At 37.0% G+C, this 19,339-nt stretch overlaps 2 protein-coding genes across 4 annotated transcripts in view; both read left to right on the top strand.

Moving 5' to 3' along the window:
• Nucleotides 1–15,421, top strand: part of ptprdb (protein tyrosine phosphatase receptor type Db) — a 42,658-nt gene extending 27,237 nt beyond the window's left edge. Inside the window, exons 11-30 of the mRNA XM_079462961.1 lie at nucleotides 221–318; nucleotides 577–833; nucleotides 1,516–1,609; nucleotides 1,763–1,972; nucleotides 2,319–2,479; nucleotides 2,819–2,830; nucleotides 2,940–3,055; nucleotides 3,162–3,200; nucleotides 4,770–4,867; nucleotides 5,014–5,137; nucleotides 6,144–6,319; nucleotides 8,311–8,430; nucleotides 8,841–8,995; nucleotides 9,846–10,131; nucleotides 10,265–10,443; nucleotides 10,548–10,674; nucleotides 10,767–10,892; nucleotides 11,333–11,487; nucleotides 11,748–11,883; nucleotides 12,832–15,421. Of these exons, the coding sequence (XP_079319087.1) occupies nucleotides 221–318; nucleotides 577–833; nucleotides 1,516–1,609; nucleotides 1,763–1,972; nucleotides 2,319–2,479; nucleotides 2,819–2,830; nucleotides 2,940–3,055; nucleotides 3,162–3,200; nucleotides 4,770–4,867; nucleotides 5,014–5,137; nucleotides 6,144–6,319; nucleotides 8,311–8,430; nucleotides 8,841–8,995; nucleotides 9,846–10,131; nucleotides 10,265–10,443; nucleotides 10,548–10,674; nucleotides 10,767–10,892; nucleotides 11,333–11,487; nucleotides 11,748–11,883; nucleotides 12,832–12,900 (2,738 nt within the window). The 3' untranslated portion in view covers nucleotides 12,901–15,421. The remainder of the gene's footprint in view (nucleotides 1–220; nucleotides 319–576; nucleotides 834–1,515; nucleotides 1,610–1,762; nucleotides 1,973–2,318; nucleotides 2,480–2,818; nucleotides 2,831–2,939; nucleotides 3,056–3,161; nucleotides 3,201–4,769; nucleotides 4,868–5,013; nucleotides 5,138–6,143; nucleotides 6,320–8,310; nucleotides 8,431–8,840; nucleotides 8,996–9,845; nucleotides 10,132–10,264; nucleotides 10,444–10,547; nucleotides 10,675–10,766; nucleotides 10,893–11,332; nucleotides 11,488–11,747; nucleotides 11,884–12,831) is intronic.
• Nucleotides 15,422–15,946: 525 nt separating this feature from the next.
• Nucleotides 15,947–19,276, top strand: exosc9 (exosome component 9). Of its 3 annotated transcripts, none has more exons than XM_079461624.1 (12): nucleotides 15,947–16,157; nucleotides 16,293–16,387; nucleotides 16,624–16,743; nucleotides 16,839–16,941; nucleotides 17,036–17,173; nucleotides 17,453–17,535; nucleotides 17,800–17,932; nucleotides 18,031–18,119; nucleotides 18,228–18,374; nucleotides 18,460–18,581; nucleotides 18,720–18,782; nucleotides 18,883–19,276. In XM_079461624.1, the coding sequence occupies exons 1-11, from the start codon at nucleotides 16,092–16,094 to the stop codon at nucleotides 18,773–18,775; spliced, it is 1,152 nt and encodes a 383-aa protein (XP_079317750.1). In that variant the 5' UTR covers nucleotides 15,947–16,091; the 3' UTR covers nucleotides 18,776–18,782; nucleotides 18,883–19,276. The 3 variants fall into 3 exon arrangements, with proteins under 3 accessions (XP_079317750.1, XP_079317751.1, XP_079317749.1); XM_079461625.1 differs by having other exon boundaries at nucleotides 15,969–16,157; nucleotides 18,888–19,020; XM_079461623.1 differs by having other exon boundaries at nucleotides 15,969–16,157; nucleotides 18,460–18,782; nucleotides 18,883–19,024.
• The last annotated feature ends 63 nt before the right edge of the window (nucleotides 19,277–19,339 follow it).

Below are 19,339 nucleotides of genomic sequence, written 5' to 3'. Positions count from 1 at the left end.
GGTGGTCCACAGTTTTTGTTTTATACCGTGCCATCTAAAAACCTTTTGATATAAAAACCTCATGTTGTATATACAGACTAGGTGGTTTATAGTATAAGCGTATTTAAAAATGAAGTGATGTTCTTGTTTGCTTCAGGAATGCCTGAGGCCGGATGTTCTGCTCAGATGACTAGATGTAAATATGTATGATTGTTAAACTCTGGTTTTCTGTTTTTATTAGTGTTTGCTGTAAACTTTCGAGTGAAAGCTGCCATGAAGAGTTCAGTGCTGCTGACCTGGGAGTCTCGTACCACCAGCAATAAAGCACAGCCTCTCGTTGTAAGAACTAAAATTCACTTTACTGCATCTGTGTATGGATCAGGCTTTGTCTTCAAGACCAAACGTCTGTGAATAACTACGTGAACATGAGAATTTGTGTGTCTTCTCCATAACAATAAGCAACATGTTAAGCTTAAATTGTATGGCCAAGTATATATAAGCGTGACATGTGAATGTTGTGTCTAAGGTGTGTGTCACAATATGTGTGGATGTACTTTTAGTTTATTGAATATTTTTTATTCTTTCCTTTCCTCTCAGATCTCATATGGTGATGGTGAGAGTGTGGAGGTAGATGGGCGGCTCGGGCTGAAGCTGATCACTAAGTTAAAGCCTCAGTCTCTGTACACCTTCCTATTAACTAGTAAAACTGATGGTACTGGAGGCCTGCAGCACCGTGCGGATGCCATGACGGCTCCAAATCTGCTGACCAGGAAACCTCAGCTGCTAGACAAAACCAGCTCGCAGAGCATCGCTACCCTGCAGCTGCCCGCTGTCCAGGGACAGGCTAACGTCAGGTCAGCAATAATGCAGTAACGAGAGTTTTTATTAGAACTGTCAGTTTAATGCTTTAATAGTGTTCATTATGTCAATGAAACGATTGATGCAACAAAGACCAGAAGAAAAAGGCTATCAAATAATCATTTGTTTTTTAAATATACGGTTCAGTGCTAGGTGATATACCTAAAATGTTAGATGTTAAAAAACAAAATTGCTTTTGATTTGCATAAAGCCTTAGAAATGTTAAGTGCAAAAATCTGTAACAAATGTAGAACATATACTACATTTTTATTGAGTTAACACACGAAAATATGTTTTCAATTGATTAAAAACATTTATGTTATTATTTGAGATGGTGGAACAAATGTAGAAAGAGTCCCGATCATCGTTTTTGGGGACTCACAAACTTACATATATACCAGACATATCCACAATATTAATCCATATTACTTAAACAATACAATACACTGTTATACATTTTACATCAGCACAGAGAGGGAAGCAAATCTTAATTAGGAGTTGCTCATAAGAGAGTGTAGCAGGCATTGTGAAAGGGTGTACTTTACTGTAATGTTATAAGAAATGTTAATTGTTTTAATTTAAATTTTATTAGAATTCTTTGTAAGTCTGTTTTTTTGGGGGTCTACAACACCGATATTATTTCATAAAATTCACTCATAAAAATGAAATTTTCTACAGGGGTTTCTACATCCTGGTTGTTCCTCTGAAGAGGCAGAGAGGAGGAAACTTTCAGAATATATGGAACGATCCAGATGAGATGAACATCGATGAGGTACATGTTTTCATTCAGTCAACTCACTGTCATTTTTGACAGTGCTGTTTCCTGTTTAAGCAGCGTGTGGGTTCAGACATACGGGATTTTAAGCATCAGGTCTGGTTAATTTGACACATGTCATGTATTTGAGTTATACGTTGGTTTCTTTAGCTGCTGAGAGAGATTAATGGCACCGGTCGCTCCGTGCGTCTGAGGAGGCAGGCGGAGGCAAAGCCGTACATCAGCGCTTATTTCCAGAATCTACCAGCTGAGTTTAAACTAGGAGACGGACGCGTGTACGGCGCATTCCTCAACCGACCGCTTCTCAACGGACAGGAGTATGTCTGCTTCGTGCTGGCTATTCTTGAACTGGGCCAGAATGTAAGTCTCAGTCACGTTGGGGTATATTGAAACCACAAAATGATCATAAAATCAAATAATTTATTTGAATATAAAATGTTTTTCAGTGTTTAAGTAGTAATATTGTATATATGGCTATAAGGCTTTATTTTGTGATAAAGACTATCTGACTGTACCTTATCCCTTATATTACACAGCTACTAAGCAAATAAATAAATAAAAGCACATGAAATATTGATTCGAGTTGACATTATTCTATTATCCGAGAAGACAGAAACCGCAGAGTGCTACAAGAGACAGATTGTAGGGCAGTAAACAGTCAAAAGTAAAAAAAATCATTGTTATGCTAATGTTTCTCAATTGACAGACTGTCTACTCCACAAGTCCATTCTCCGATGCCGTGCTGTTCTCTGACGTTGAACCGCAGCCGATCGTAGACGAGGAGGAAGGGCTTCTTTGGGTTGTGGGGCCGGTGCTGGCCGTCATCTTTATCATCAGTATCGTCATCCTCATCCTTCTCTTTAAAAGGTGAGAGAGTATATGAATTAAGCAGGATAGCGCTGGAGGATATAAAGATGTGAATGGAGTTTTAATTACATCAGCAGGCAGACAGGAAGGAATGGTGTAGGACATTGAATGAGACGGTGAAGAAATGAAGTGATGATAACAGGGTTCCTACAGTCATGGAAAACCTAGTGATGTCATGGACTATTAAATTTGTGTTTTTTGGATCCAGGAGAGTTAGCGAAATGAATTTCTCGTGATAAAGTACATTTGTGTAAATAAAGTATGGCATACTATTTGTATATTTATATATTTAATTTATTTTTTCCCATCCCCCCCTTGCTTTATCTGGAAACGAACCAGCAAACCAGACAGGTCTGTGTATTATGTTACTTTGAAAATGCAATTATGACTGAAATGCAATATAAACTATTTCCTGCCATGTGAGAGTTGCTTTAATGGTTCTCTGTGTGTGATGTTACAGGAAGCGGGCGGAGCTAGAGGGCAGGAAGTGTAGCTTTCCCAGCAACAGTAAAGCCATGAGTTCCCAGCATCCATCTGACCCAGTGGAGCTGCGTAGAATCAACTTCCCCACCGCCGGTAATACACCAAAAGACAAAGCCATGTCACAGACACACGCAGGCAGTCCTAAAGAATCTATATGGTCAACACAGACCGTGTCAACATTATGTTCTCTCTTTTCTAGGTTTACGTGCATCTATCATCGGTTATCGACGGTTATCAAGTCAGTTTTGGCTCATGGAGTTTTGCATTGACTACTTAATCCCTCTAATTCTCATATATGCAGAAATATTAATAACTAGCACGTGCATCTTCTAAATCATTTGGCTCATTACAGGGATGTGCCTTAACGCTTATTCACTTTTGCCCTTTCCATCGGCATCTCTTTTTGAAACGTGTTAAAACAACAGCTATCTTCTGCAAAATCCAACTCAACAGCTGCTTTATTATTATAAGCTTACTGTTGTGAATAGTGGAGGACCAGGAGTGCCCCTTCAAAATAAATTAAAGAATTCATATAATAATTCAGACACAAAATTTTTAATAAATGAATCTCCTTTTAAATAGAGTAATAAGTCAATAGAAGTTTAAAGATAAGTAAAGTTTAAAATGTTTTATTTGTTATTTACTTTTGTTTTAAAGTGAATTTTAATATAAGAATAAAACAATGTAAAATTTATAAATAAATAAACACATTTATAATTGTTTGTTCATGTTTTAAAAGCACAAAAAAGTTAAACAATAAAAAGTAAATTAATAACATATATATATTTTTTTTTTACATTTATTGTTTTATTAAAATACATTTAAAAACATAATTTTTTTAAATAGGTCTTTATTTATATTTATTTACATTTTTCTGTTTGAATTATTAAATTGATCAATCGATTCTTCGTTGTCTTTTTTAAGGGGCACCCCTGCTCCTCCATATGTGAATCATGATACGTTTTGAACCCTTTATGTCTTAATCCCAATAGATGATTTTTTAATTTTTAACCAAAAAAACATCCTGTCTAATATTCTTTACACTAATATGAAGTGTTTCAAAGTCTCTTTTGGTTGTTTGATAACCTCTGATTGTAGCCAATGTAACCATTTTTCATCACACGGCAACAACCGTCTATAATGCACATTTAACATTGAAGTCTATGGTGGAGTAGTGACAGTCCTACATTATAATTTCTAGATCCATGACACCCGAGCAAATCGCGTAAACATTTCCAAGTCCAAAGACGACCCGACACGTCCCATAACGACAAGATTTTTAAAGCTCTTACCCAAGATCTAAAACACTTCATGTTAACAGACGAGTTTGTTCCCCATGAGGGGAACTCTTTTGTGAAATTTGTAATCTTTAGCTAAGGCATGGTAGTGGGCCGACGGTATGAATATCGCAGACCTTCAGTTGCTAGGCAACCAAAATCCTATCCATCCTGAAAACTGCGCAAGCAGCCACAGACCCTACCTGAATGCAAAGTTTTATGAGTGTACACAACAGGGAAAGTAGTAGGTGTAGAAAGTAAATAAGAAGCCAGAGGAAACTCAATTGACATCCAACACATTTTAATTAATGAGCAGAAGTCAAAACGTAATGCTTGAATAACAATTAACCCAGAGACAAACAAAAACCCAAACCTTATAAGAATACCTTTTGTCTTTTAGGCTTATGTTGTAAATGCTGATGACATGACTAACTCTCTTTCACACTGCTCACAGCACTAAATCCAGCGGCATTCAAGATTCTGTATCAACCCCACTGATCTGCATGTGTGTGTGATGTTGTGATTGACAGGCATGACCAGCCACCCTCCAGTATCCATCTCTGAGCTCCCAGCACACATCGAGAGGATGAAAGCCAACGAAAACCTTAGATTCTCTCAAGAATACGAGGTCAGATCACACACGAGACACACCCGCTTCAGGGTACACAATAAAAAGTGTCAAGACATTTTTGGCGGGTGTGCTGATATTTTTGCGAGTTGTGGCAGATGGTCGGTGCGATGTGTAATTAATGGCGCGTGTCTCTTGTTTTGCAGTCTATTGATCCAGGCCAGCAGTTCTCGTGGGAACAATCTAACCTCGAAATAAACAAGCCAAAGAACAGATACGCCAACGTCATCGCCTACGACCACACCAGAGTATTACTCTCCAACAATGATGGTGAGAGTGTATGTATGTGTTGTGTTACAGTTGTAATATAGTTGTGAAATGTTCCACTTTATATTAGAACCATACACTGTAGTCAAAAATAGGGCAAAACATTCTGTATTCATGTCATAAATATCCATAAAAATAACAGATATGTACTTGCAGAAAATGATCAGTATACTTTCCTTTTTGAACAGTGTAGAATTAAGTGTTGAATCGTCCTCACTTTTTGTGGAGAAAATATTTTTCGGATGCACTTTTCCTTTGCCACATTTGCATGTTTAAAGAGGTTGTTATCTAAGGGAGAAACACTATATTGGTGTACACTATAACTTTTATAGTGTGTGTTAGCCCAGTAAGTGCTGTTTCTCATGCAAATGGAACATCGATGTCTAAAAGTCATGAACTCGAAAATATAATAATAATTCTACACTGTATAAAAAGGAAAATATACTGATCATTTTCTGCAAGTACATATCTGTTATTTTTATGGATATTTATGACATGAATACAGTACATTTTGCCCTATTTCTGACTGCAGTGTATGATTGTAAAGTGGAACATGGCTTTAAGATTTTTTTTAGCACAAATACCTTTGACTCATTTGATAAAAATGGACTTAAGGTCAAACATTTTAATGTTTAACAACAAATCACATATCCTCTTTTGTGTTCTGCAGAAGAAATAAAGTTATAAAGGTCAAAAGTCAAAAGAGGGTTAATAAAGCTGCCTTTTACTCAATTAACAAATTCCTGGCCAAATTTCAATAGAATTGTTAATCATAGCCAAGATACCCATTCACATTCATTGCATTTAGCATTATTGAGCATCTATGTAATCTCCATATTTGACATGGTGTTTCATTTGTTTTAAATGGGTTCACTGTTGCTGCGACTGGTCATTAATGGAACGAAGATATCGCTCATTAACACTCATAAATAGGAGTATATTTATGGAAAGTAGCATTTTTCTTCTCTGTGTAATGTTTGTTCAAATGTATTCCTCTTTGGTCAAGCAGGTGTTCCTGATGGTGACTACATTAATGCCAATTTCATAGACGGGTACCGGCGTCAAGGCGCATACATCGCCACCCAGGGGCCCATGCCAGACACGTTCAGTGACTTTTGGAGATTGGTCTGGGAACAACACACAGCAAATATCATCATGATCACCAAGCTTGAGGAGAAGTCCAGGGTGAGAGAGCTACAGTAAATCCGTCACAGTACTGGCAGACAAATCAAAGAAATCTCATTCCCAGACAGATACAAACAAAGCTTTATATTAAAAGCACCGCAATTAGGTGGCTTAAAAATGCTGTCTAGATAGGCAGCGTACTATAGGCTTTGGAACAGAACAACAATAAAAACTTTCTTGGCATGCACTAAACTTTCTCAATCAAATACAGCATTTATGTTTTGCTTATTTCTTATAAAGGCGTGATCACATTTAACATTGCTCATCGAAATTTTGTGGATGAAAAAAGTGGATACATTTTTTAGGCCCCGCCCACACATCGGGGACCTAGCCAAGCAACATGCTTTCTGTCGGAGCTGGTCGGTCACCTGTCAAATTTTACCAAATTTGTAACCAATTGTTTTAGTATATCTTGAAATTCCTCATTTATATCCACTAAGTTTCTCTGTACAGTGGAATATTTGATACATCTTAAATCTGATGGAAAAGAGAAAGAAAGTCTTATGCTGTTTGTCTGTTACTCTCCAGATGCCTTCGTATTTCTTCTCAAAGGCAAGAAAATTCTAAATTGGCTAATTAGATCACTTTTCATTTGAATGGTTGATATTTAATGAATCACCTTCTCTCTCTCCCTCCCTCTCTCTCTCCACTCTCTCACTCTTTCTCACCCTCTCTTCTCACTTCCTTTTTACCTCACATGCTTAGACACGTTTTACCAAAGTGTAACTTTGATATTTTTGGCTGGTTATCACACTTTCACTGCATGCACAAATGTACTTCTGTATAGAAGCATATTGGTAGCAATTCTCATTTGAAATGCAGTTTGCAATGTGTAAAATGGAAATGCATTTATGTCTCTAAATGTACATTTAAAATAACATATGTGCAACATAAGGTGCAAAATGAAATTTCAATAATATTTTAATTTTTTTTTAGTTCCTACACTACTTTTAATACGTAATTTAAATGCATATTTTAACGCTCTTTAAAATCAGAATGCATTCCCCGGATTGCCTTCACGCAATGAGCTGATGTTAATGCATTTGGGGAAAATAATATTTTGATGATTTTGCTACAGTTTTGCTTGGCTTCAACATATATATATATATATATATATATATATATATATATATATATAACCAATCCAGGGAATGTATTTTCATTTTAATTTTTTTAAAATATGCATTCCATTTCCTTGATCCCTAGAAATGTTAACATGATTTCATGGACTCTTATGGCTTCAGACTCCGATTACGCGCGGCAAGATTATGACTGCATGCAACAAAACATAGCTAGTAGCAACAATATGACGTTACAACACAGCGTGATTAATATTAATCTGGTATTTTTTGTTTCTTCATTATGTTTCTTTGTAGCATCTTTTAAAAACAACAGTTCCACAATAATATGCCAAAGTTATATTTTAGTCGTCTTTGTGTGTCTCTTTTGTATGCATTATTACACCGTACGCATATTAGCAAGTACAACACCAAGGGAAGTGTCGCATTTACCATCTATAAGTTTACATGGTTTACATACTGCAAGCGAAAAACACAATATTGGTGACTGATATAAGCAAAAGTATTTTAATTTAAAACAAACAAACAAATGTGTCTTTGTACGGATGATTACGGATACCATTTTGCTTTTACATTTATACACTAAACTTAAACACTACACGAAGTATCCTTTTAAATAATTCATGAAATAAATGCTTTTTTGATAAGGTAATGGAGCAACTCGTGCTTACAGTGCATTCTTGGAATTTCTAGAGAACATCCTGTATTTTGAAAATGAGACCGTGAACTCGGGAGCGGATTGAGAGAATGCCAAAAGTAGTATTGTTCTCATTCGAAGGCAGTCAGTCTAGAGAGCAGCTGACCGTCCGTTTTTTCTCAGCTGGTTCTTCAGCTCTTCTATTACGTTTCCTTTGATGTTGAGATGTGTGTTACAGTAAGAGCTTTACTAAGTGTCTGCTGAACTGTGTGCAGAATAAATGTGATCAGTACTGGCCCAGCAGAGGAACAGAGACATATGGACTGATGCAGGTCTCTTTACTGGACACGGCGGATCTCGCGACCTACTGCGTCAGGACTTTCGCTCTCTTTAAGGTAATGAAAGATAGATCAATACATAAATACAGTAAATTCCAAAACCTACACTTTTAAAACACTGTTCCTGTTATGCCTTTTAACACATTTTGTGTTTGTTTTGTATTGAATAAATAAAAGGGACAAAACAAGTTGAGTTAGAAGTAACAAAAAATGTGTTGTCCCAGAAATAACACAGAGATGTGACATTATAAACACACATATATTGCGTTAATGTAGTAGAGGTGTATTTTTTATATTTATAGATATGGTCATAACATCAGATCAGCATGCTTCCCTTGTATTTGTACACAACATGTATTCTTCTCTTATCTGATATACTAGTTTATGAATAAAAATAAGTGTGACATGAGTGTTACAGTATGTTTAGTATTATATGGTACTAACACTTCCATTATTTCTATGGGCAGAGTGGATGTGGAGAGAAAAGGGAGGTTCGTCAGTTCCAGTTCACAGCATGGCCGGATCAGGGAGTACCTGAACATCCCACTTCATTCCTGGCCTTCCTGAGACGGGTCAAGGCCTGCAACCCGCCGGATGCCGGGCCCATTGTGGTCCACTGCAGGTAAGCAGTGATTAGTACAAAATGATCTAAACACATTTGCGGTATCTACAGCCAGGCATAACAGGCTAAGATACTGAATGAGTATTATAAGTTAGTTCCTCTTTCAATGGAATGTGCTCTTACACTGCAGGGAGAATCGAATCTCCTTACAGTAGAGCTCTAAATGGTATTGACTATATAAGATTGGTGTTATATCACACTGAATTTTTTTCACGGTGCTGCAGTTCAATTGTTCGTCTCAGCCTGTGCGCTCAATACTTTTTGTGGAGTCTGAGTGCTTCTGATCATTTTTATGATGATTAATTAATTTTATTATTTTATTTTGCTTAGAACATATGAAAGTAACAACCCCCCCAGACCGGAGTTTTCGACAACTTTTCACAGTGCTTTATTTTATCTTTTGTTATCTAGTGTCGCAGTTCAGTTTTTGTGGAACATTTTTAAAAATAACATATGTAATGTGATTTTTTGGTTTTTAAATATAATAGGACGTTTTAAAAAGATGGTAAAATACCTACATGTTAGGTTTTTCTTAAATGAAACCTTTAAAACCTGATTTAACTTCTCTTATAGCATTTCTTTGCTACGAAATAAAGTCAGACTAAAGTCTTGTGAGAACGTTGTAAAAATGTTTGTTATAATGTTATACATGTTATACTTTGTTTATTGCACTTCTGTAAATAGAATCGTAAAAGTTTTCATATTAATTGTCTATCCCTTATATCATCACCTATAGCTACTACAATATTTCAATATCTCTGGTACAGAACAACCAGAGAAGCATCTCTTTGAATGTGCATGTCAGTGCTGGTGAAAAAAACGTTTGATGCATTCTCCTGCTCTTTCTCAGTGCCGGTGTGGGCCGAACAGGCTGCTTCATCGTGATTGATGCCATGTTGGAGCGCGTAAAGCAGGAGAAGACGATAGATGTGTATGGTCATGTGACCTTGATGCGATCTCAGCGAAACTACATGGTGCAGACAGAAGAGCAGTACATTTTTATTTACGACACACTGCTGGAGGCCGTCTCTTGCGGCAATACCGAGGTTCCTGCGAGGAACCTCTATGCCTACATCCAGAGACTCTCGCAGACAGAACCGCCAGAACACATCAGCGGAATGGAGCAGGAGTTTAAAGTGAGTTCATCCCTGCATGTTTAAAAGCCATTTTATTATAAATCTATTAGTGATCTAAATAAAAATTGATATTGTCTCCATTAATGAAGTGTTATTTAACCTTTATTAGCTTTTTTTCTGTAACCTTCTTTAGCGACTAGCTAACGCCAAAGCACACAACTCCCGATTCGTCAGTGCCAGCCTCCCATGCAATAAGTTCAAAAACCGACTGGTCAATATAATGCCATACGAGAGCACACGTGTCTGCCTGCAGCCAATCCGAGGAGTCGAGGGTTCAGACTATGTCAATGGCAGTTTTATAGACGGCTACAGGTACATATCTTAATTTGATCTCTGTAAAGCTGTTGCTTATTAACATTTATACGGTGGTGATATTCTCACATCTCGAAATTTTGATTTCTTTCTAAACTCTCTAGGCAACAGGGGGCGTATATTGCGACTCAGGGGCCGCTGGCTGAGACTGTAGAAGATTACTGGCGGATGCTTTGGGAACACAATTCGACCATAGTTGTTATGCTTACTAAGCTCAGAGAAATGGGAAGGGTTAGTGCACACACACATTTGCATTGTTATAATATTTACAAATCACATTTTAAACCTACGGCGACAACTAATGGGTTAACTTGTTTATTCAGGAGAAATGTCATCAGTATTGGCCGTCAGACAGGTCAGCACGGTACCAGTACTTTGTCGTGGATCCCATGGCGGAGTACAATATGCCTCAATATATACTCAGAGAGTTTAAAGTCACGGATGCAAGGGTAAGTCACACATGAATCATTTTACACGAACATGAAATATAGATTTGAGCTGAAATTATTTCATTATCTGACTAGTAGGAAAAAGGCTGAAAAATGGCCATATCAATTATTCTGCAGATTACTTTTGTATGGATTGAATAGCTTTAAATTTGTCTTCACTGCAACTTGTCTTCCCCTGCTTTAACTTCTCTCTTATTGAGCTCCATACCACTGATGGTTTTGTTTAATTGCTTTAACTGGGGACTCCTTAGCCCCCAGCCATCTATCAATGCTTTATGCTCACAATATGTATTAATAATGTATAATTAATAAATAATGATGTCCTCCAAGGCCATTTTACTCTTGGCATTGACTGATTGATCAGTCAGAACCAAATGTTTCACAGAGCCAGAGAAAAAAAGATGTTTTAGTTTCACTAACACTGTTTCTCTCTTTCTCAGGACGGTCAATCTAGAACAGTCCGTCAATTTCAGTTCACCGATTGGCCAGAGCAGGGCGTGCCAAAATCTGGTGAAGGCTTCATTGATTTCATTGGTCAAGTGCACAAAACAAAAGAACAGTTTGGTCAGGATGGGCCGATCACAGTACACTGCAGGTACGGAAAATGTTTTGTAATGATTATATTTATTATAGTAAACTGACCCATAACATCTAGCACATTTTGTACAACTTCATTTAATAAGTTTTATGAAATGCAAGTCTGTTAAATAGCATTTAAATTCAGCATTTACATCTTATTACAATGAGCTCAGGTTCTAAAAGTATGGAAAAATTAACATAGTGCATGTAGGAAAGTAACATGACCATATTACATGAATGGAATGTAACATTTTATGTAAATGTGTGTATGTGTAGCGCTGGCGTTGGGAGGACGGGTGTGTTTATCACTCTGAGTATAGTGTTGGAGAGGATGCGTTATGAGGGAGTGGTCGACATCTTCCAGACTGTCAAAATGTTGCGTACTCAACGGCCAGCCATGGTGCAGACAGAGGTAACAACTTTACACTACATCTTAGATTCTCACTGCACAAACTAAACAGGTTTAAAGCAGCAGTAATACGCAGTTTCTGCCAATCTCATATTAATCTTGAGTACCTATAGAGTAGTATTGCATACTTAGAATCAAGAACCTTGAAAATATGATGACCCAATTTTTTTCCATTTGTATTTCCAAGAAAAAAAAACATAGTCTTATATTCAGAACAATATGGTCGTTTTAAAGCTGAATAAAAAGATTATTAGAATTATATGTCAAAGTTCTGTCAACAGAAAATTAAACGCATAGTCGTCAAAGCCCTAAAACAGACAATTAATCGCCATAATGGCAATGATTTATTAGACAATTAACCGTCAGCCAAATGTTATTATCGTGACACCCCTAAACCGAATTTCATGTTCGAAAAAAACTTTCCGAAACCTATACGAGCCTTGGGGGAGGGTATCGAGCACAGATTTACTACGTCATACATCCAACTCATTTTTTGGCAAGTTGACCATGTCAAGCATGAGAAGCCAGCATGTTTAATGATGTCAGAATGCATGAAACAGTAACCTCCCTTTAATTCAGAAAGTCACGTTTACAATTGCAAGTCGCTTTATGTTGGTGTCCCTAATTCTGGCCGCCCTTGTAACATTTAGTCGCCACAAAATATAATTCCACGATGACACCGAATCAGTTGCTTGCCACTAAAAATAAACATAGTGGGAAAATGGCAGCCCTTTAATGTCAACACTTCGTATTGAAAATAAATGAGAGGTGGTGGCTTTGTTGCTGCAAGTTACTGGTGGTGTGGCTTAATATCTGCACTTTTACTAGAAGCCATAACCATTCTTAACCATTCTCAAAGTTGCTGTATGACATTCTTTCTATTCAACATTACAATTCATGTCACTCCATGACTGTATGACGTGATTTAATGCTTGTATGTGCATTTCACAGGAGCAGTACCAGTTCTGCTATCGAGCGGCGCTGGAATACCTGGGTAGTTTTGATCACTATGCAACATAAACCTTCTCTTGGACCAAGGCCACAACCTCACCCACTGAGACCTGCATCTGATCAATCTGACAGCCTCTTTCTGTTGCCCACAGTCCATAAGTCTGAGTGATTTCTCCAGACAGCACAATATTTAAAGGCCAGACAGGGAGGCCGGCTGGGATAAAGAATTGCCACAACAAATTGTAGCTCAACCCATATGGTTAACAGTTGTCCAGACATATTTGGGATGGAGTGAAGGTCCTCAGGCATTAGAGCTAAGCAGACAACAGATCCAATGATGTTGCGTGAATTCGACCACGTGCTGTCTGGATGGATTCTTCAGACCAGTGAGACAAGGAGGAGACAACATTCAGTTTGATTGTACTTGTTAATTGTCATCATTTGTTTAACAGCAAATCCCCCAAAACACACACAAACAATGCAGTAATGTTTATTGAGGGATGCAGACCAGGTTTCCACTTTTTTGTCCCCGGTTGTATATGGACCCACTTACTCACTTGATGAAGTGAAGAAAAACACCTATGAGATGGAATTCAACCTAAATATTGGTGCTTATGCCAGTTTCCGGTTTATTTATCTGTAGCGTGCACACACACACTTATAAATGCGTATCTTTCACAGATTTAAGAAAAGGAAACTAGAATAGCCTGAAATATGGAGATTTGACTCAAAATCCTGTGCAATATTGAACGTGACTGCACCTTCAAGTGTTAAAACCACTAAAGTATTAGAGATATTCTCACTGTAATATTATAGTCTCATGAATCCTATATGATATAAAGTATAAAACAAAATGTTATAAACCATATTACCACATATATATATATATATATATATATATAAATGTGTGTGTGTATATATATATACATACAAATTTATGAACTGTCAATGTATTAAGTGATATTTCTATGTGAGTGAGGTCCCTGTCAGTGCACATACTGTTACGTACTGATCGCAGAAGTTAAATAACGATTTTTCACTTCATTGTTACCAAGCAATGCTTTCAATTTCAGGTTTGAAAGTTCACATATTTAAATTTTGATCCTAAATGGCACCACAGTTTCTAAATATGGGGTGAGATACTCAAAACAATAATGGATCATTTGACACTGGTAGTGCCTTATCATAGTCACATGTTTAAAATGGGTCGCGTTTCAAGTTGTTTCACATCCAAGGATATAAACATGCTTTATTTAAAGATAATTAAACATCAATAATAAACATTACAATTGAAATATGAAATTATGTATTTAAAATTGAATGCAGTATACAACAGTATAGTTTTAACAGTTTTGAGTCCATACTTCTGGATTCTTGTTTTTGAGGGAGTGTTTGACATATTAACATCTTTGTTTTACCCAATGTGAATGCTATTTGAGCAAGTTTACCTAAAGTATATTTGATACTAGCGGAGATGTTCGTGTTAACATCTTTCTGCAACAGACAGTACTATTATGGAAGTACTGTGATCTTGCAGGCCACTATATAACGCAAGTGAGACTTTAAAGTTAGATTTGGAACTGGATAAACAATACTGCAGTTTGGCAATAAACAATGAAGCCCAAAAATTCATTTAATGTAAATGGCTGGCAAATAGACTTAGATTAGAAGAATAATTCACATATATCAATGCCCTTGTGTTTTCGAGTATCATTGGCCATGACAGTTTGTGTATGGGTTTGGAAATGACTCCACACTTGTTCTATGCACTAACCCTCACTATTTCTTCAACACAGAATGTTATTTGTATTGTGTGAGATGAACTTCACAGTGTTGTTCACAGTGTGTGCATGTTTAGAGAAAACAATGTTTTGGTTACAAAGCTCAAAAAGAAATTATGCACATAGCCTATTGTTATTATTAAATAATTAATAGATTACAGGGTGGTATGGCGGACTTTCATCTAGTCTGGTGGTAATCATCATTCATGGTCACTGCGTATGTCAGCTCATCAAACGTTTCATTTCCTTTTTCCATTATTATTTTCATACATTGTCACGTTTTTAAACCAGGTTTTAAAGGAAATAAATCTTCCACTTGCTACCTTCTGTATAACATGACACATTGAAGAGCATCATGATCAAGTTTCAGGGTTTTTCAAATTTCAAAAAGCATTTGTTTAGGAGAACTTCTTTGCTGAACTAGGTGTCAATGATTAAGAAAAAAGAAACATTTTCAGTGCATGATAGCCCCCGTTTGTAAAATGCAAAGGCACACGTCTTATTTAGATGAATTTTGACATTGTTTGGTGTGAAAAGGAACTAGCACAATCTGTATCATGTAATCTGACCAAATATGCATTGTGTCACAATTTTCGTACCGTCAAATGTTGCTGTGAGAGGTTTTACAATTTCACCCATTAATTAATGTGAAACACAAAAGGGAAATCTTTTACCTCTGATTTTGTAGTAAATGTAAATATTTCAGAGGATGTTTTCTTTTTTAATTTTCCTACTTTATGTTGTGAGGACAGATGTGGGAATACAGTTGTATTCATGGAAAAAGTTTTATTTGTTACAAATAAAATGGTAATTATAATCAGCGTACTCATCATTTCATATTGATTTGAGGAGCCCGAGGAGTTGTTGTTGTAGAATAACTTGTAATATGCAAAAATATTATGTTTTAATATAATGACTATACTTCTGTTACTTCCTGTCCTTGATGTATACATAACTTTTATATTGAATGATTTATTTATAAATTATTTATTTAACGCCCCCAAATGCTGTCCATGATATGGAACAACCAACTGGTGGAACCAACAGCCTACAGACGAAAAATAACAAAACGATGAAATTGAAAGTCATAAATTAAATTGAGTAAAACAACATGATGATTCCAGGTTATTGAACAAAGAAAAATATCCTAATTATGACCTTACAACGTTTTATATCTGTTTAATTTAAACAATGAATATTAAAACATTTTAGTGGGGTTTTTAACTAAACTAACAGTAGGAGGTAAAAATGCAATGAACTTTAGGTTTCTAACCACTATACTTCAATTTACGTCAACGCTTTCACGTAAAATCTAGCTAGAATGAGTTCACCACGCCCAATTTTGGTTACGCCATTACTCCGCGCTGTTGTTATACCACGTCATAACATTGCGCGGGTTGGTTCTGTGCTGGATGAAACGTGAAGGGGATTCTGTGGTAGGTTGAGATCGAGTTGACTGAATATATTCAAGAAGTCAAAATGAGGGATACTCCGCTGTCAAACTGTGAGAAGCATTTTCTCCTTAAAGCAATACAAGAGAAAAAGGTAAGCAAACTATTGCCGCTGACGTGGTACCATGGCATCGCCGGGGTGACCATTGACATAACGTTACTAAATCTAGTAAACTTATTTCTAGCTTAACTTTTTACAAATAACGTTAACTGAATCTTTATTCTGTAGCGTCTAGATGGCAGACAAACATATGACTACCGGAATATTAAAATAACGTTTGGAACCGACTATGGTTGCTGTATTGTGGAGCTTGGAAAAACAAGGTATTTAAAGATTATTTAACATTTGCAATTCTGACATTCACTGCATACACACCAGTTTAAAAGTTTGCTTAAGATTTGTAAGTAATAGTAAACTTATGAACATTCTAAAATATATTTTTAAATGTATGTAGCTTATGTTCAATTATGTTAAATAAATAAATAAAAACGGGTTTAAAAACACAGGAGACATTTCATTCAAGTGATCCTAAAAGTGTAACAGCAAATGTGTTTTTCAGGGTGTTGAGTCAGGTGTCTTGTGAATTGGTCTCTCCAAAAGATTCACGTCCAACAGAAGGCATTATGTTTTTTAATGTGGAGTTGTCTCCTATGGCATCGCCTGCCTTCGAGCCCAACAGGTTTGTGTTCAAGCACACACAATCTTGCAGCACATCATCCTTCCAGTTATCCCTTGTATGTCTTTACACTGTCAGCCCCTGTGTTTGTGATACAGGCAGTCAGAGCTGTTGGTGACGTTAAACAGACAGCTTGAGCGGTGTCTTAGGAATTCCAAATGTATAGACACCGAATCTCTCTGCGTTATATCAGGAGAAAAGGTAAAATGCGCACACCACTTCCTAAAATGTTAGCAAGTCATTTGTGCGTCACTTGCAAAGTTCATTCAGTCACTTTAATGCTGGCGTTTGGCAGGTTTGGCAGATACGGGTTGACGTGCATGTGTTAAATCATGATGGAAACCTGTTGGATGCAGCGAGCATCGCTGCCATATCTGCACTCTCACATTTTAGAAGACCGGATGTCTCTGCTCAAGGCCAAGACGTCACTGTGGTGAGGCTTGTTACTCCAGAAAGTTATGCTTAGCAGCTTTTATTTACCATGGCACCTTGCACGACATGCACTTACATTGTGAGAAGATTGTCTAAAGGGATAGTTCACCGCTCATGTCTTTTGGGTTTTTCTTTGCTACGTGGAACAGAAGTGTAAGGTTAATTGTGTGCTTGTAAACTCCATTTGCGTACCGTTTCAGGCAAGGATTGTACTTCCTGTGTAAACCCAGTGAGTGTTGTATTACTGATGTGTGTCACGGTTTGTGTGTGTTATGAGCAGTACAGTCCAGAAGAGAGGGATCCTATTCCACTGAGCATTTATCACATGCCCATCTGTGTCGGCTTTGCTTTCTTCCTGCAGGGGTAAGAAACAGCTAATGTACAATCCCTTACAATACGACGAGTATCTGTGTCTCACACCGGTGAATGTAACTCACCTCTGATTTTATTCTGAAAGCATTGAGGCTATCAACTAAGTTAATATAGTAGTTTGATCACTTTTGAATCACGGAAACACTGATGTGGCATTTGGTGTTTATGCTTCTCAGTCTTTACTTAACGTCCATTCCTGCTGATATGTACAAGTTTCTAATGATATTTCCGTGTTTGTCTGTTTTCCATTTGAAGGTCTTATTTGCTCGTGGACCCTTGTGAACGAGAGGAGCGGGTAATGGATGGATTATTGGTCATTGCTATGAACAAACACAGAGAGATCTGCTCCATTCAGTCCAGTGGAGGTATCATGCTTCTGAAAGACCAGGTGACAGCGTGTGTCTGTAGAAATTCCTTCTTTTAAAAGCATTTCATGACCTAATTCTTAAACGTACTATGTTGTGGGAATGTTGTCTTTTTATGCAGGTTTTAAGATGCAGCAAAATAGCAAGTGTCAAGGTGTCTGAAATTACAGAGCTTATCAACAAAGCCTTAGGGAATGACAAAAAAGTCAGGTATGAACAGTAACCACCTGCTCATTCTAATAGATAAACAAATCTAAATATATTGACACGCTTGCAATATCGTAATATGCTTTAATGTGCACATTTTGTTTGATTTAGAAAAGAGGGTGGAAAGTTTGGCTTCGCTGAATCTATGCCCAAAGTGCGAATAACAACTCTTAAAAGAGATGAAGCTCCAGTCGAGATGACAGACGTCGATGAAACAGCCGACGATATTCTAAATGGAACAGAAACCGCCACAGAACCGTATCTTTATCTTAAGAGACACTGGACTTGTGTGGCTGTGCGCCGTTTTTTTTAGTTTTATGTAAATCCTTGACCCCATAATCAGCGTGTCGTCTCCGGTTCTTTGTGCCACTGGAACTGCACAGGTAGGTGAGGGCCTTTTAAACTCCTGGGGACTCGAGGAGGAAGAAGAGGATGAGCCTCCGATGACAGAGGACAGAAAAACAGGTTCCACATTTTGTGGATTTTTACAGATTTATAAAGGATACAGTGTTGGTGCTTTCTGGCTTTGCGTTATTGTTGCTTTTTCTGTGGAGATATTTGTAATAAATATATATGATCTGAAGTGTGTGTGTACCCTTGCAGATGATGTGACGGTAATTTCAGACAGTGAGGAGGAAGAAGTTGTCATTCTTAATTAGAAACCTTGTAAGTGAATTTAACACATCTTTTCCCTTACCTCATACATGTGTATACAGCGTGACTACATTATTCAAGTGTGATATAACCAAATTAATCCTTTGTTAAGGAAAGAAGAGTGTGCAACAATTATGAACATCAACACTGAAGAGGAAAGACAGAAAATATCAGGGAAATGGTGTTCATCAATGACTTTTATACCACATTCATTATTTGTTTCTTTTGGTATTATAAAATAAATGTGAAAAAAAACCATGGTGTTGAATTATTGAGGGGTGAATTGTTGAATTTTAATGTTATTTCATGTGGAGGTGATGAAAAGAAGCCATCAAAGGTTGCTGCCATGTATTTAAACGATGGGTTATTAAGATTCTAAGAAAATAGTACGACTTTTATTAAATGCATAATCTAAGAAAATAATACCACTTTTATCATATGCATAATGTTTCTTGGCCAGTACGGGGATCGAACCCGCGACCTTGGCGTTATTAGCACCACGCTCTAACCAACTGAGCTAACCGGCCACGTGCAACCTGTCGCTTAGAATGCTTTATAAACAGTTATAC

Source organism: Barbatula barbatula (assembly GCF_947034865.1).
Source record: "Barbatula barbatula genome assembly, chromosome: 8".
Classification (NCBI taxonomy): domain Eukaryota; kingdom Metazoa; phylum Chordata; class Actinopteri; order Cypriniformes; family Nemacheilidae; genus Barbatula; species Barbatula barbatula.
The sequence above is the reverse complement of the archived record's forward strand: the minus strand, read 5'-3'. Positions and strand labels throughout refer to the sequence as shown.

What these genes read in the sequence shown, in the direction of transcription:
- exosc9 (XM_079461623.1), top strand. Translation starts at nt 16,092, where the DNA reads ATGAGGGATACTCCGCTGTCAAACTGTGAGAAGCATTTTCTCCTTAAA. An exon ending in GCGTTATATCAGGAGAAAAG is followed by an intron (nt 16,942 to 17,035) that starts GTAAAATGCGCA and finishes GGCGTTTGGCAG; the next exon opens with GTTTGGCAGATACGGGTTGA. An exon ending in TTTGCTTTCTTCCTGCAGGG is followed by an intron (nt 17,536 to 17,799) that starts GTAAGAAACAGC and finishes TTCCATTTGAAG; the next exon opens with GTCTTATTTGCTCGTGGACC.